The sequence below is a fragment of the Physeter macrocephalus genome, chromosome 11 (assembly GCF_002837175.3).
Source record: "Physeter macrocephalus isolate SW-GA chromosome 11, ASM283717v5, whole genome shotgun sequence".
NCBI classification, from domain to species: Eukaryota; Metazoa; Chordata; class Mammalia; order Artiodactyla; family Physeteridae; genus Physeter; species Physeter macrocephalus.
The window spans coordinates 38,949,017-38,967,133 of NC_041224.1; the positions used below are offsets into that span (position 1 = coordinate 38,949,017).

Genomic DNA, 18,117 nt, shown 5'->3' on the forward strand with positions numbered 1-18,117 from the left:
GTATTCCTCAAGGGAAATTTTTTTAGATAGGAAGATCATCCCAGGTGGAAGAGGGTACAAGAGGAGCATCTGTGTGCCTAAGCCAGAATTTCCTAACATTGTTGGAGTTTTCAGAATAGTGTCCTTGAAAAAGCTTTTTTTCTCTGTAGGTATTCTGCTTATAATTAGGTAAGTTGCCACCAGGTGGGTGGTACTGCTTCCATTTTGTCCTCACGGCTCTGAATAATTTTTCTTCTGTTTAACAGAGAAGTTCTGAAGAATTTTTTTCATGTTTACCTGAGAATTTACCATATTACTGCATCTTTCTCGTTTAATTATGCCTTTTAACTTAATAAACAATAGTACCTCACTTTACACAGTATCAGTTAGGAATGACAGATTTCCATTTTATGAAAGCTTAGCTTTGTATTTAAAAGAAACTTTTTTAAGTTTTTTTTTTTTTTGGCTGCGTTAGGTCTTTGTTGCTGCACAAGGGCTTTCTGTAGTTGCCGTAAGTGGGTGCTACTCTTCGTTGTGGTGTGTGGGCTTCTTGTTGCGGAGCACGGGCTCTAGGTGCCACAGGCTTTAGTAGTTGCGGCATGCAGGCCCTAAAGCGCACAGGCTTCGGTAGTTGTGGTTTGTGGGCTCAGTAGTTGTGGCTTGCGGGCTGTAAAGTGTGGGCTCAGTAGTTGTGGAGCACGGGCTTAGTTGCTCCTCGGCATGTGGGATCTTCCCAGACCAGGGCTCGAACCCATGTCCCCTACATTGGCAAGCGGATTCTTAACCACTGGACCACCAGGGAAGTCCCAGCTTAGCTTTTTAAAAACAAAAACTTTTAAGTGTCTTTGTGCACTCTAAACTATCATACTTCGTTTCTATTAGAACAATATGCTTAACTTCAGTTAACCTCTCAGTCCCTCAGATATTGGAGCAGAGTAAAAAGACTATGGAATTTGGATTTTTTCCAGCAGTAGAATGTAATCATGACTAAGGTGTTGAGCTCTCCATCACAGAAGTGTTTTCAGAGAGCTGACTTACTGTCAGGAACAAAGTAGAGGGGATCTCTGCACTGAGTGGCAGAGTAAATTAGAATTCTCATAGTCTTTTCAGCTCTGAAGATTCCTTTCTTCATACCAAGTTGAATTGTCAGATCAGTGGTTCAGAACAATCAGAGAGGAATAGTCCCTTTCAACTAAAAATCAGAAATTTGTATGGATTAAAAATCAGAGGTTGATTTTTAAAGAGTGGGTGATAATAGCCAATACAATCTGGACAAAGTTGGAGGACTAACAATTCCCAATTTAAAAACTTAATACAGACTACAGTAATCAAGAGTACATGGTACTAGTATGAGGATAGTCATATAGATCAATGGAATAGAATTGAGAGTCCAGAAATAGCATTCTCACATTTACAGGCAATTGATTTTCCAACAAAGTGCCAAGATCATTCCATAGGGACAAGACATATGATTCTGGGCCATTTAAACAAATGAAGTTGGATCCCTATCTCACACCGTACACAAAAATTTACACAGAATACATCAATATGTAAGAGCTAAAACTATAAAACTTGTAAGAGAACACAGGCATAAATCTTCATGACCTTGGATTAGGTTTCTTTAGACATGACACCTAGAGCACAAGCAAAGAAAAAATAGACACATTGAACTACATCAAAATTAAAAACCTTTTTGCTTCAAAGGACTATCAAGAGTGGAAAGACAACACAGAAAGGGAAAAAATTTGCAAATTGTATATCTGATTAGAACATATAAAGAAATATAATTCTACAATAAAGACAATCCAATTTTTAAAAGGGCACAGGGTTTGAATAGGCATTTCTCCAAAGAAGATATAAAAATGGCCAAAGTGTTGTTAAGGATGTGCAGAGATTGGAACCCTCATTCATTATTGTTGGGAATGTAAAATGGTGCAGCCACTTTGGGAAATAAAAAGTTAACTCATGGGGCTTCCCTGGTGGTGCAGTGGTTGAGAGTCCGCCTGCCAGTGCAGGGGACACGGGTTCGTGCCCTGGTCCGGGAAGATCCCACGTGCCGTGGAGCGGCTAGGCCCGTGAGCCATGGCCGCTGAGCCTGTGCGTCCGGAGCCTGTGCTCCGCAACGGGAGAGGCCACAACAGTGAGAGGCACGCGTACCGCAAAAAAAAAAAAGTTAATTCAGAGTTAAATAGAATTAACTATATGACCAAGAAATTCCATTCCTAATTCCCAAGAGATTGAAAAAGTGTGTTCACGCAAAAACTTATATAAGAATATTCATAGCAGCATTATTCATAATTAACAAAATATGGAAAGAACCCATATGGCTGTCGACAGATGATTGGATAAACAAGATGTGGTATATTCATACACTGGAATAGTATTCGGCCATAAAAAGGAATGACGTTCTGATATGTGCTGCAACGTGGATGAACTTTGAAAATATACTAAATAAAAGAAGCCAGGTACAAAGGGCCAGCGTATTGTATGACTCCATTTATGTGAAAGATAGGCACCATGAAGAGGGCTTTTTTGCTCGAGAAGAGTTTATAAAAGCAAAAGCATACTGGTAGGAAAACACGAAATTTGGGAGATAGAACAACAGTTGCTAGAGTGGCCAGTTCAGACAAGTATGTGTTGGAACTAAAGTTGGAAAGATTATCTAGAATCAGGTCATGGAAAATCTCTAAGGTATTGGGTTCTAATCCATGATAAGGGAAGAGAGCCATTTTGAAGGTTGGTTGCTTCTTTTTGTTTGTTATAAGATGACACAAAGTTGTATTTTAAGGATTAATTTAACAGTGTTTTGCCTCCAAACAGCTGCTATTAGAAACTGATCTCATTTACAGAGCTGCTCTCTTCAGGATGGTGGCCACTAGCCTCATGTGATCACTTGAAATGTGGCTAGTCCGAAGTTAGGTATTTAGTGCATGTTTATTTGCTAGTTACACTCTAGTTGTAACATATACAGTGCTTTTGAAGACTTAGTAGCAAAAAAGACAAAGTGAAATATTCTATTAATACTTTTCATATTGATTTTGTATTTAAATGCTAACATAAATTAGTTTTATCTGTTCCTACTTTTTAACATAACTGCTAGAAAATATAAAATTAAATATATGATTCTCATTATTTTTTTTGGACCCTATTTTTTTTGGACCCTATTAGCCCACTATGCAGGCTGATTTTTCTCTTGAATATTTTTTTTTTTTTTCATTTTGTAATGGATTTTTTTTTTTTTTTTTTTTTTGCTGTGTTGGTCTTCGTTGCTGCGCAAGGGCTTCCTCTAGTTGCAGTGAGCGGGGGCTACTCTTTGTTGCAGTGCGCGGGCTTCTCATTGCAGTGGCTTCTCTTGTCACGGAGCATGGGCTCTAGATGCGCGGGCTTCAGTAGTTGTGGCGCAGGGGCTTAGTTGCTCCACGGCATACGGGATCTTCCCGGACCAGGGCTCGAACCCGTGTCCCCTGCATTGGCAGGCGGATTCTTAACCACTGCGCCGCCAGGGAAGTCTTGTAATGGATTTTTGAGCTAAGAATAACATAAAGATCATTTTGTCATCCCCCTTATTTTGCAGGTAAGAAAGTGAAGTCCAGAGAAGGGAAATGAATTTTATCCCAATGGGTCATTGTAAAAGTGTACATTTATTCACTAAATATCTGTTGAGCAACCGCTCTGTGTAAGCACTGGGTATACAGTGGTGAACAGAAATAGTCCCCACCCTCAGAATGCTTAGTCTAATCCTTGAATGAGACTTGTCATGACAAGTTATATATATGGATATATGTTATATATATAACATATCCATATATGTAAGGGATATATGTTATATTACATAGATATTGTATCTACTGTAAGAGAATGTTCGGGGATTATGTATTAATGTCATCTTATGTTCAGTTTCATTTTTCACCATGTGTCTTGACTGTGCCCCCAAACAGGTAGTGGTAAATAGTTTTATGTACTCATTGTTATATTTGTGTACTTTTTTCTTTCTTTTCTTTCTTTTCTTTCTTTTCTTCCCTCCCTCCCTCCCTTCCTTCCTTCCTTCCTTCCTTCCTCAGGACCCAGAGCAGAGGGCCTTGTTCCTCTTGAATGTGGTCCTCCATGTGGGTAGTTAAACTAATTTTACCTGCCTGGTGCTTTTTGAAGTATCTTTAAAGTAGTGGCCAGAAGGCTTTGTCTAGTTGCGATTACCATTAAAAATTATTAGCAAGTGCTGTACAGTTTACCTCTCAGCCTTTATGCCATTGCATAGGCCTCCCAAATAGCCCTTTAGGACCAGTGGATGCAACACAGGCAGCCACCTGTTCTTAATCATTAACAAGTGGGTATTCTTTGTTTACAATTCTCAATTCAGAATATGAAAAACTGCCTAGTTCTGAGGAAACTGTCCTTATTTTGGCTTCAGGTTCAATAAGAGTATGGCCCTTTGGCCCTTCGTCTACTGTATGGCTGGCTTGCTTGCTTGCTTATTTATTTATTTATTTATTTATTTAGTATGGCCCTTTTAAAAGATTGTTTACTTTTATGTAACTTAGAGCTTGATAATTATGGTTTGCCTTGATCTTAAATCTCACATGAAAATTGGGGAAACAGGAGTAATTTCTAAGAATCTTAGACTTTTACAGAATACTGTTATCATCTTGCCCATGAATTCATTTGGTAAATGTTTAAATTCAGGTACCAGCCACTAACTGCAGGTAAGCTAAGGTTACCTTAGTCTGATGAGGATATAGTGGACATTGGTCAGCCTCAAATTTGAACCCTACTTTATAAGCTTTTAGCGTGCCACCTGATCCTTCACTTCAAAGGTTATGCAGTTACCTCAGTTAAAGAGAAACCATTTGCTTTGACAGATCTTTAGGGTTAATACTGTGAAATGTCTCTGTTGAGGTATGCAGTAGCGTTTGTATCCATAGCAGATAAATGTATTTTCACTATTCTCCATTTCCAGATACCAAAGTTTGTGTCTCAGTAGTTAAATTGGTTTTGTTAAATATGTAATCTTGTGGGATAGTGGTGTTGTTACTGCCAGTAAAGCATTATTTATATTAGTATATTTGAGTATCAGACTTGCTTGGGAGAATAGGTATGCCTTATAGATTTCAAAGGTAATAAATAGATTCTTTTCTGATTGCAAGTTAACTATTTTTGAGCTCTTTACACACAGCCAAACCTTATCTGATAGTGCTCTAGGAGCTGGGGATAAAACAGTAAGCGAGACATTCAGCCCCTGCCCTCATGGAGCTTACATTCTAGGGGTATTTACTTATTAAAAATAAAAGGCTTTATGTATCCACATTTTGTTTCAAAAATAAAATGTAGATATTGGTAGCACTGTCTCCCATCTAGCTTTAGAATGTCCAGGTGGAATAATCATGTTATAGAGTTCTTCATTTATGCATATTTATTTGTTAGTTTGTGGTGTTTTACCTTTTGTCATATTTTGTTAAAATATGAGATGTGTTAACATAAGCAGGTTAGAATCTATTACATCAAATGTTTGAGCATCTACTGTGTGTGGTTCACTGTGATAGGTGCTGGAAATTCAAACAGGGAATAGGATGCTATCCCTCTCCTCAGCAGGCTTACAGTGTAGTTGGGGAAATGGAGCACATAAATACAATAGGTAAATAACTCAATACTAATTCAGTTCAACAGATATTTATTGAATGCCTCCTGTGTAGTAGGAGGCACTGGTAACAAGGATGAAAATGACAGGTTCCTGCCCTGAAAGGTTAAGGGCAGGTTAAGTCAAATAGGCATTTATAATATAATAGTACAGAAAGTGCTACCGGGCATAGTAGGGTTTCCTAGTCTAAGTTGAGGGGGAGGGAATGGAGTAAGAGCTGATAATGTAAGCTTAAAGAAAAAAGACACATTGGAGTTAGCCAGGTAAGGAGGAGGGACAAGAGGGGCATAGGAAAAGTGTTCCACATAGAAAGGACAACTTTTACAAAAAGCCCAGAGGTAAGAGAGAATTTAGTATGTTCAGGGAAACTGCAAATACTTTAGTATGGCTGAAGCATGGAGTATTGTTGAGGAATGGTGAGAGACAAGGCTAGAAAAAAAGGATGAGAAAAATCCTGAAGGACCTCTGGGCTTTATTTATCCTGGGGGTTAGTGGGGAGTCGTCAAAGAATTTTAAACATTGGAGGGCACATCATTAGATTCTCATGTAAGGCAGATGATTTGGATGCAATGTGTGAAGCATGGATGGAAGAGGGGGCTCATGTGAAGTGCCCAGAATTTGGTAGAGAGTAGTTAAGGGGATTAAGGGTAATCAGAGTGAAACATTGCAAGAGAACTGAGACAAGGGTTTCCTGGAGGCTTTAAAGGGCAGTTGACCTAGGTGAAATGAGAGAAAGGAAGCCCTTTTGAATTGGTTGTACACAGCAAAGGTACCTGGCATAGTCCCATAGATTGGTTAAGCAGTAGATTACTGAAGAAGAAGGACTGGTTGGTGATAAAATTGGAGAGGTTAAATCCTTGATCCCTGGCAAGTCACTGACTGTTTTAGAACAAGATACCGTGTCTGCTAGGTCATGTGATAGATTCTAACTCTAGTAACAGCATTTTGGAGGGCCAGGGGTAGTTAGTGAGAGGGAGTGGTGGGGGTCACATTAGTTAGGATTTAGGGGCAATAATTAGACCTGAATTTTGGTGCAGCTGGCCTTGGCTTCAACACTTAAATCAATTTATTATCTTAATTATAACATTTTAATCAATTTATCTTAATATTTTAAAGGTTTTATATGAAACATTCTGAGAATTTTGAATATACTTAGTATTCCACTAAATCTTGGTTTCAGGCTTTTTCCCCTTATTCTCTTTGAAATCTACATAGTTCTGAGCTCAACAATATTTAGAAGTTTGCATGTGACCATTTTCTTACACACCCCCTTAGAATACCCAAGTAGTATTTGTGTGTTGTATGTCTTTTATTGGTCAAATACATAATTATTAGAAATTTTAGAAAATATAGTGCTTTTAGAGTCATTTGTTAACATGTCAGTGTATAGTCTAGATTTTCTCCATATGTGTATACATACATGCATACTTAACATACATATATGCATTTCACCAAAAGGGGGTCATATTATATAAACTACGTTGTAACTTAATGTGAGCATCTTTCCATGCTAGTAAATAAATAAATTACTCCGTTATCCTCTGAATAAACAGATCAGTGGGGGTGGAGTGAGGAGTAACAACCACCCAAATTTCAAAATCTCATTGAATAATTAAATTTTACCACCTTCCTATTTTTATCAGCTTCAGTATCAGAAACGGCACAGCAGCCATCTGAAGAGCAAAGCAAGTCTCTTGAAAAACCAAAACAAAAAAAGAATCGCTGTTTCATGTGCAGGAAGAAAGTGGGACTTACTGGTAAGGGCCTAAATCACATGGTTTAAAATTAAGATTTTATTTATGATGATGCATGACTTACTATTAATGGCTTCAATTAAGATTGTTTCTGTTCCCATATGAGTTAATAATATGCTTCACCTTATGAATTTTCTTAAATAAAAGTAGCTTTAATTACATACCTAATATTGAATAGCTTTTCTTTTAAAAATTCATTTCAGCTGAGTTTGAGAATATTAGACAGGTAAGGTAGTGCGCCAGGTGCTGTGAAAGGGCAGAGATGTGGCTCCTGCCTTCAGAGAGCGGAAATTGTGTGTGAGAGAATATTTAAGTCCTTGGTGAGCTGTGAAGTACTTTCTCTATGTAAAGTGGCTAGTCACAGGTTGTCATGAGGGTTCAGAGAGCTCATATATGTAAGGTGATAGCCACGTGCTGCCATGCCCATGCAATAAGTAATCAATACATGTTGACTACTGTAACAGAGCTGTTTGTTGGGATTGTTATTAAGAGAGGGAGAAGAAAATGTTTGAAATATTACTTGGATATTTGGCAAAGAGAATACATTTAAGTGCAAATAGATTTCTTTGGGAATTCAGGGATGGGTGTGATTAATTTATATAAAAGAAGAGGAGTAGAGGCCCATCAAAGTCATGAAGGTAGAATGTTTCAGCTGGGTCTTGAAAGATGAGTAGAACTTAATAACTGATGGAAATGGGAGCATTTCAGGCAAAAAAAGAAAAATACCTTGAACGAAAGCTCACAGAAAGGATAGGGCATGTTTAGGGGACCGTAAAAGGGGATTGTAGCACAAAATATATGAAGAAGGGGATTAGATACCGCCGTAGAGATAAGGCTGATGATGTGTATTGTGGTTAATTGATGGGGAACAGTTGCAGCTATGTTACTATTTATTGTTTACTATGTGCCAGGCATTGTGCTGAATACTCTGCCTAAGAAATTGGCTTAAGAGGAGATAAGTTTTATTTTGTTTTGTTTTTTTAATTTATTTTTGGCTGCGTTGGGTCTTTGTTGCTGTGCGTGGGCTTTCTCTAGTAACAGCGAGCGGGGGCTACTCTTCATTGAGGTGCATGAGCTTCTCATTGTTGTGGCTTCTCTTGTTGCAGAGCACGGGCTCTAGGTGCGTGGGCTTCAGTAGTTGTGGCTTGCGGGCTCTAGAGCACAGGCTCAGTAGTTGTGGTGCATGGGCTTAGTTGCTCCGCAGCATGTGGAATCTTCCCGGACCAGGGCTCGAACCCGTGTCCCCTGCATTGACAGGTGGATTCTTAACCCCACCGTGCCACCAGGGAAGCCCGAGATAAGATTTTGAGTAAATTATGTTTTAGGAAGGTTTATCTGGCTAAGGTGTAGATAAAGAGGAAAGGAAATTTACAGTCGGATATCAGAGATGTTTAAGACTGGCCCATGCCTTGGCAAATGTATTTATTTAAAGAATACAGACGTGAACAAGTAAGGCATTTTAAAGTGCACATATTTAGTTAGCATCAAATACTGTCTTTCTAAACCTCAGAAACTTCGACTTCATGATTAGAAAGAAGGCTGCGACTTAGTAATTTCTGTCTTGTCAGTCTAATTATTCTTGGCTCCGTTTTTCATTCATTATTATGAAGTTATAGGGGAATTCCTTGGCGGTCCAGTCGTTAAGACTCCATGCTTTCACTGTCGAGGGCCCAGGTTCAGTCCCTTGTCGGGGAACTAAGATCCCACAAGGTGTGTGGTGCAGCCAAAAAAATAATAATAAAATTTTTAAAATAAAAGAAAATTATGAAGTTACAGAGTATCTTTTTGAAGTTTAAAAAAATTTGGTAGAGGAAGTTTACATCAAATGTCAATGTTTAAAATATTGATTCCTATGTTCCATTTCTAGCAATTCCATCATACCATAAAATCCTAATTTGGGGGTGCAGGACTGGTTTTATTTAAAGACTATCCACACTGCTTATTTCTCTGTTTTGGCTTCAATTCTTGGGGCATTTCCCTAAAATCAGTAGCATTTATTGCATGTTTACTATATGTTAGGCACTTAATACTTCCTCATTTAATTCTTACTGTAACCGATTCCAAAGTTAGAGATGCAGAAGCTAAGGGTCAGAGAGTCTAAGTAATTTGCCTATGTTAGTAAATAGATTCAGGCTTAGGCAACCGAAACTACGTCTCATGCTCTAAATCACTCAGCCAGATTACAGTTCACCTCTCCATTGGAGGTTAGCCAAGGAAAACTTAGATACTGTGCTATTTGTTAACAGTTCTGTCAAAAGTTTCATTTCATCTTCCTTAATTAAATCTTAAGATTGCCTTGTGACAGTATGCTTATTTTTTCACATTGTAGTATTTGAGGAGTGTTTCACATTTTCAATTTAGCAACCCTGTTTTTGATAGGAAGCAGTTGTGTCACAGGTGAAAACTTGAGCTCAGAGAAGTGGTTATGACTTGGTCTGCTGATACAAACCTGTATTTGTAGGTAGGAAAAAGAAATGAAACTATCAGCTATGGATTTTGAGAATGTTACTAGGTTGTGAAACTGCTTGTTTGGAATGATTCTTTAGATTGCTGCCCTAAATATATGATCTTTTTAACATTAATTATGCTAGAGAGTTTAATATTTTTAGACCTTCCATTCAACTCACGTATGTGCATTAATCCATTTTCAGGGTTTGAATGTCGGTGTGGAAATGTTTACTGTGGTGTACACCGTTACTCAGATGTACACAACTGCTCTTACAATTACAAAGCTGATGCTGCTGAGAAAATCAGAAAAGAAAATCCAGTAGTTGTTGGTGAAAAGATCCAGAAGATCTGAACTCCTGGAATACAAAATCCTTTGACCATCTGCAAACTAAAAATTGACTTGAGGTTTTTTTGCTAGTCATTGGGAATGTAGAGCAATGTATCTTGCATAGACCTTTTAATCATGCATGTCATCAGAAGAGTAGATTTTTGTTTTTGTTTTGAAAATGACTCTGAACATTTATTTACATTGCAGTTTCTGTGGCTGAAAAGACTTAAGTAAACTTTACAAGTATTATCCTTTTAAGATCATTTTAATTTTAGTTGAGTGCAGAGGGCTTTTATAACAAACGTGGAGAAATGTTGGAGGGCTGTGATTTTTCCAGTATTAAACATGCATGCATTAATCTTGCAGTTTATTTTCTCATTGTGTATGTATATATAGCTTTTCTCTGCAGCACGATTTGTCTTTTGATAAATGCCCTTTAGGGCACAACTAGTTATCAGTAACTGAATGTATCTTAATCATTATGGCTGCTTCTGTTTTTCATTAACAAAGGTTATACATATGTTAGCATATAGTTTCTTTGCACCCACTATTTATGTCTGAATCATTTGTCACAGGAGAGTGTGTGCTGATGAGATTCTAAGTTTGTGTGTTTTTAAATTTTTTTGAGCGAGGGAAGGAAAAGCTGTATGCATTTCATTGCTGACTGCAGGTTTCTTTCAGATTACGTTCATTGGTCTGTGTGTATACAATATGAAGAATGATCTGAAGTAATTGTGCTGTATTTATGTTTATCTACCAGTCTTTGATTAAATAAAAAGGAAAACCATACTGTTCCCTTGTATGACTTTTTCTCTTATTCTTTCTGGTAGTTCATTTTGACTTTTGGTCCTTCAGTTTTCTACTTTACTTAATTTTGTGAGGTGAACTCACATCTGTTTGTGAGTAATCTTAGGATGACAAACTGTGATCTTACATTCCTGTGAGTTGAACATGTCATATTTTCTAGCTCTTGTCTGAGTCTCTGTTCTGAACTCTGTCACACTGAATTAGCATCTAGTAGAAGCTTCGTTTTGGTAGGATTAGAGAAACAGAAACAGCATAACTCGGACACGGCAGTTGGAGAATTGTGAAGTAGAAAGACCTCTCCAAAAGACCATTTGTCCTGTGGTTTCAAACTTACCTGGCCGCCAACCTTTTTAAAACTTGAAATATTATGTAAAACAGATTAAAATAGTATTTTACAATACAAATGTCTATGTTTACATTTGTTTGCTTACTACTTGTATACTCTATCTTAGTATGTACATTCTACCTTCATGTCATATGTAATGATGGCTTAGCATTGAAATCTGTAAATAAGAGAAAACCATTATGACTATCTCAATAGATCCAGTTAAAGTATTTATTAGAATTTAATACCCATTCATGATAAAAACCCTTGATAAATTAGGACTAAAAAGGAATTTCCTTAAGGTGATAGTTTCTATGTAAAACCAAATAAACAAAAGACAAGCATCTTCCAAAAAGAGGAAAATTCATTTCCCTTTAAAGTCAGAAACAAAGGGCTGGTTTTCCACTATCAGTGCTTATATTCAAAATCGTGTCAGAGATCCTAGCCAATTTTATAAGAAATAGAAAGTAGGAAACTCATTAGTTGTACATTACATGTTTGTTTTTTTAGAAAGCCCAAATAAATCTAAAGAGAAAGTACCAGAAGTACGGGTTTTGTTAGGTGGTAGGTGTAACATTAATTTTCAGAAGGCAGTTGCATTTCTTTATAGCAGAAACAACTAGAAAACTGGAGGATGTCTTTTACAATACCAAGTACCTAGGAAATTAACAATGTATGTTGAAGACCTCTTTAAGAAAAAATTCTTAAACATTATTAAGAGATAACTAAGACCTCAAAAAATAGACATGTTCGTGGCTAGGCAGACAATATGAAGATGTCATTTGTACCCAAATAGACCTATAGATTCAAAGCAATTCCTATCAAAAATCCCACCAAGTTTTCTCCTGGAACTTAATAAAGTGATTCTAAAGTAAAAGATAAAGGAGAGCAAAAGGCTAGGATATTTCAGAAAGGAAAGAGCAGGGAGGTGGGCATTTTTTCCTGCTGATGTTAAGACTCACTGTGAAGCCATGTTAATTAAAATAGTGTGGTATTAGCTAAGGGCTGTACAGAATCCCAGTAGATTAGACCAAAATGCCCAGAAAAAGCCATGCATGAGCTGAACTTGCTATAAGAGAGATGGGACACCACACTGGGGAAACGAGACTATTAGATACTGAGAGCACAACTGGTTATCAGTGTGGAAAAAGGTGAAAATTGATCCCTATGTCATACATAGGGGAAAAAAATTAATGGCTCAAATGTAAAACAATTTTTAAACTCTCAAAAAAAAAAGATTACTGCTTAGACCTTGGTATACAGAAGGACTGTTTAAGACACAAAGCATTAACTGAAAGTATTATTGATTAATTTGTCTATTAAAATGAGGCATTTTAAACCAAAAATACCTTAAGGTATCTTCAAAGAAAGGGAAAAGCCAAGTTACAAACCAGAAGAAGTTACAGTGCAAATCAAGACCATAGTAAGATATTACTTTACACTCATTCAATTGGCAAAAATTTAAAAGTCTGGCAGTATCTAGTGTTGGAGGGATTCCACATAATCTCTTAAAGGTTCCTGATACTAACCAAAAGTGGTTCAATCCTTCAAATGCTTTGGTAATTAATACCTTTTAAAGTTGGACTTTCAAACATCCTGTAATCCAGAAATTTTCTCCTAAGTGTATACCCAAGACAAACTTGCACATAGGTGTAACAGGAGACATATAGGAATTTTCATAGCATTGTTTACAGAAAGCAAAAATCCAGAAACCACTCAAGTCCCCATTGAAGAATGATGGGTAAATAAAATGTGATATATTCTTATAATGGAATAGAAATATAGTTATCAGAACTAGAGATCCCTAGAGACAACAAAATAGAAGTACCAGATAGTAAGCCAAAATACCCCTTTTTGCAAGTCACATAGATGGAATTTATATGAAGAGAAAGCAGGGTAGTGATGACAAAATTCAGTATGATATCCTTAGATGGGAAGAGGCCAGGCATGTGGTACCATATGATCAAGGCCTTGACTTTTTTAGACATAACTAAAAGCAGGCTATGTGTGAGCCAATGCTGAGAGTCTTATGAACCAAGAATTATGATTAATCCAATTTCCTGTACCTGAAGTCCAAAGTCATGAATCTTTTTTATGACCACATGTTAAAATCGGGAGTTTTGGCGATGATTTGTTTATTGTTATTTCTTTTTTTTTCTCCATGCACATGGTTTATTCTTAAAAACTTTTACTGAGTATTTAGGAAAAAGTCCAAAATACAGGTAAATGAATCAAAAGAGGTAATCCTTTTTAAAGGTAATTATACAAATTGCTTAATTGCAACTTTAGTTCTAAGTAACTCAGCTTACTAGTATGGCTGACCATTTCTAATGTAGATGGTTAGTTCGATGGTGTTTTAGATAAAACACCAAAACCATGATTCATGAAAAAAATTTTTAAGTTGGACTTTTTTACAATTAAAAATTGTTCTGCAAAAGGCATTGTTAAGAGAACAAAAAGACAAGCCACAGACTGGGAGAAAATAGTAGCAAAACACATAAAAGACTTCTAAATAGAAAAATAACTCTTAACTGTATGAAAACAACCCAATTAAAAAGTGGTCATAATATCAAGACACCTCATCAAAGAAGATATACAGATGGCAAATAAGCAAATGAAAGGATGGTCAATATAATATGTCATTGGAGAATTGCAAATTAAAATGAGATAGCACTACATACCTATTAGAATAGCTAAAATCCAAAACAACACCAAACGCTGTTGAGGATGTGGAGCAACAAGAACTCTCATTCATTGGTGATGGGAATGCAACATGGGACAGAAGAAAGTTTGGCAGTTTCTTAAAGCTAATCATTGTCTTACAACCTAGCAATTGCACTCCTAGGTATTTGTCAAATGAATTAAAAACTATGTCCACTCAGAAATCTGTACCCAAATGTTTTTAGAAGTTTTATCCATAATTGCCAAAAATTGGAAGCAACAAAGATGTCGTTCAGATGTACCAATAAACTGTGGTATATCTATATAATGGAACAGTATTCAGCAATAAAAAGAAATGGGCCATCAAGGCACAAAAAAACATGGAGGAACTTTAAATATATTGCTCAGTGAAATAAACGGAAAAGGCTTGCTACTATATGACATTCTGGAAAACGCAAAGCTATAGAGACAGTAAAGAGTGGTGGCTATGGGTTCAGGTAGAGGAAGGAAGGAATAAATAGGTGAAGCACAGGGGATTTTAAGGCAGTGAAACAGTCTACATGACACTGTAATGGTGTATACATAACTATGCATTTGTCCAAACTCATAGAACTGTACAACACAAAAAGAACCCTGGGAATTCCCGGGTGGTCCAGTGGTTAGGACTGGGTGCTTTCACAGCCGGGGCCCAGGTTCAATCCCGGGTTGGGGAACTCAGATCCCACAAGCCACGAGGCACAGCCAAAAAAAAAAAAAAACCCTAAAGTAGACCTTGGACTTTAGTTAATAATATTGTGTCAATACTTGTTTATCAATGATGACAAATGTACCATACAAATCCAAGATGTTAATAATAGAGGAAACTGTGTCAGGGCAGGGGTGTATATGAGAACTCTTTGTACTTCCTGTTTAATTTTTCTGTGTACCCAACACTGCTGTAAAAAATAAAGTCTCTGTTAAAAAGACAAGGAAAGTGGCTGTCCTCTGTTGGTAGGTTCAGACAACTATGTAGAGACCCCTGCAGAAGATGCCTGGGACTGCTTCTTCTGGCTCTGGTTTGGTCTACTTTTAGGTAGCATAGCAAACCTTTCACCTTTAAAAAAAAAAAAAAAAGTCACGTTAAATTTCAGGGCCATGGGACGCCACTACATACAGCAAAGTCTATAGGTGTACTGTCTAGTAGAGTAACCACTAGTTTATACGTGGCTATTTAAATTTAAGGGACAGGGCTTCCCTGGTGGCGCAGTGGTTGAGAGTCCGCCTGCCGATGCAGGGGACACGGGTTCGTGCCCCGGTCCGGGAAGATCCCACATGCCGCGGAGCGGCTGGGCCCGTGAGCCATGACTGCTGAGCCTGCGCGTCCGGAGCCTGTGCTCCGCAATGGGAGAGGCCACACCAGTGAGAGGCCCGCGTACCGCAAAAAAAAAAAAAAAAGGCCTTGTCTCTAAATGCAGTCACATTGGGAGTTAAGGCTTTAACACATGAATTTAAGGGACTTCCCTGGTGGTGCAGTGGTTAAGAATCTGCCTGCCAATACAGGGGACACGGGTTCGAGCCCTGGTCCGGGAAGATCCCACATGCCGCGGAGCAGCTAAGCCCGTGCGCTACAGTTACTGAGCCTGCGCTCTAGAGCCCATGAGCCACGACTACTGAAGCCCGCACGCCTAAAGCCCATGCTCCACAACGAGAGAAGCCACCACAACGAGAAGACCGCGCACCGAGTAGCCCCCGCTCATGGCAACTAGAGAAAGCCTGCCTGCAGTAAGACCCAAGGCAGCCAAAAATAAATTAAGTTTATTTTAAAATTTTTTAATTTAAATTTTTTAATTTATTTATTTTTAAATAAATTTTTAAATTTATTTTTTATTTTTATTTTTGGCTGCGTTGGGTCTCCATTGCTGTGCACGGGCTTTCTCTAGTTGTGATGAGCAGGGGCTGCTCTTCGTTGTGGTGCGCAGGCTTCTCATGTGGTGGCTTCTCTTGTTGAACAGCACGGGCTCTAGGGGTGTGGGCTTCAGTAGTTGAGGCACATGGGCTCTAGAGCGCAGGCTCAGTAATTGTGGCTCGCGGGCTCTAGAGCGCAGGCTCAGTAGTTGTGGCTCGCAGGCTCTAGAGTGCAGGCTCAGTAGTTGTGGTGCATGGGCTTAGTTGCTCTGCAGCATGTGGGAGCTTCCCGGGCCAGGGCACGAACCCACGTCCCCTGCATCGGCAGGCGGACTCTCACCACTGCGCCACCAGGGAAGCCACAAAAAAAAAATTTTTTTAATTTAAATCTATTAAAAATAAAAGGAAGACTTTGATTCCTCATTCACTGGTCACATTTCAAATGCTCCAGTAGCTCCATCTTGGTTAGCACAGATAAAGAACAACTTCATCACCTCAGAACAATGTATTAGCGGTGGTCTAGCCCAGTGTGTTGTGTCCAGGGGAGCTGTGCTGATTTCCCTCAATGCGCAAGCAGGAGTGCCAAGATCTGACAGAGGAAACAGCAGATATGGACCACCCCCTCCAAAAGAGAATGTGGGCAAGGTAGATGCTGAAGATTCAGGACTTCCCTGGTCTGTCCGGCAAGGGGGATGCAGGAGGGGGGTTTGGAATAACAAGCAGAGAAGGCAGATGGCAGACTAGGAGTAGAGCTTTTGATCTGGAAGCCTTAGGTAAGAGAAGCAGGTCTAAACTTAGTGCTATATTCCTGGGGTTTCTTAGGAAGGAGCAGAGATGTTTATGAGAGACATATTTCAGTGGGCAGTTATTGTTGACAGGAAAGCAGTGTTTGGGGAGAGGCACTGAGGATTGTCTCTGCAACTATGCCAAACAGGTTGGATACAGAGTACATGTTAAATGTTGAAATTTCTCTGCATTTCTGGGTACAGCTCAAAAAGACCCTGAAAATTCAGATGGGAAAAGGAAAAATTTGGATGGGAAAACTCTTCAATAAGTATTCATACAAAAAAGCAAAACAAAGTTATAAGTATCTTGTTGAAATCACAGAGGAGGATCTGAAAAATTGCATGTGCTTTGATAACAATAAACGAAAGCTCATTGTATGGTACACATTATTATCAAGTCAATTGTCAATGATATTCTCTCTACTTAACATGCTGCTTATTTATGGGTCTTTGAGATCCTGCTTAAATCCAAAATGGCTTTGAGGTAGTATTCCATCAAAACATGGATACAATAGTACCTGACACAATTAAAGCAGACTAAAGACAGAATAAAAGAGGGCAGGAAGAAGAAAATTTGTCTTGCAAAAAACCCAGCCCCGGTTGAGCTGGTTCATTTAGCTCTTGTTCAGAATTATCAAGAAAAAGAGGGAGGGCTTCCCTGGTGGCGCAGTGGTTGAGAGTCCGCCTGCCGATGCAGGGGACATGGGTTCGTGCCTCGGTCCGGGAAGATCCCACATGCCGCGGAGCGGCTTGGCCCGTGAGCCATGGCCGCTGAGCCTGCGCGTCCAGAGCCTGTGCTCGCGGAGCGGCTGGGCCCGTGAGCCATGGCCGCTGAGCCTGCGCGTCCAGAGCCTGTGCTCCGCAACGGGAGAGGCCACAACAGTGAGAGGCCCGTGTACCGCAAAAAAAAAAAGAGAGAGGAAAAAACAAAACAAACAAAAAAGAGGGAGCTATCATAGAGACCGAGCTCTTCAATGAAGCAAAAATGTCTTCTCTCCTTAAGGTTCAGGCTCAGAAATGCTTATTGTACACGTTTTAGAGGGGACACCATGTGTTTGGCATGTGTACCATACATACAGTTTAGCATCAGAGGGATGTGTATCATGTGCAAACATGAGTGACATTCTGTTCTCTCCAAGGAGTTCAACCTTTAGAGGACCTTGCAACTGGACTCAAGTAATTCAAGTGCAAGTGAAATTTGTAGGGTGGGGTGAAGGGAATGGATGATTCCTTAGGGTTGCCCAAAAAGGCCAACCTCCTTCTCCCAGTGCAGGCAGAGTCCACTTCCTGCTTATCTGAATGGCAGTTGCCAGCCTCGGAGCCCTTGCAAGACCTCTGCGCCCTGGATTCAGAAAGCCCTTTCCAGTTCTCTTGTAAGGGAGTCAGGAGCATGCCTGTGTGAACGAGGCCAGCAGTGCAGCTGTTGGAGCCTCTTGTGTGCTACATTTTAGCATCCGAGGGAGGTACTGAATTTGGTGCTACAGAGGCTCAAACCAGACCTTCATGATGGAGGT

At 39.0% G+C, this 18,117-nt stretch overlaps 1 protein-coding gene across 3 annotated transcripts in view; it reads left to right on the plus strand.

Moving 5' to 3' along the window:
- The window catches only part of ZFAND6 (zinc finger AN1-type containing 6), a 76,671-nt gene extending 65,746 nt beyond the window's left edge, over positions 1–10,925 (plus strand). For all 3 annotated transcript variants that reach the window (XM_024129645.3, XM_024129643.3, XM_028495189.2), the window contains 2 exons: positions 7,255–7,368; positions 10,017–10,925. In XM_024129645.3, coding sequence (XP_023985413.1) covers positions 7,255–7,368; positions 10,017–10,165 — 263 coding nt within the window. In that variant the 3' untranslated portion in view covers positions 10,166–10,925. The remainder of the gene's footprint in view (positions 1–7,254; positions 7,369–10,016) is intronic.
- The last annotated feature ends 7,192 nt before the right edge of the window (positions 10,926–18,117 follow it).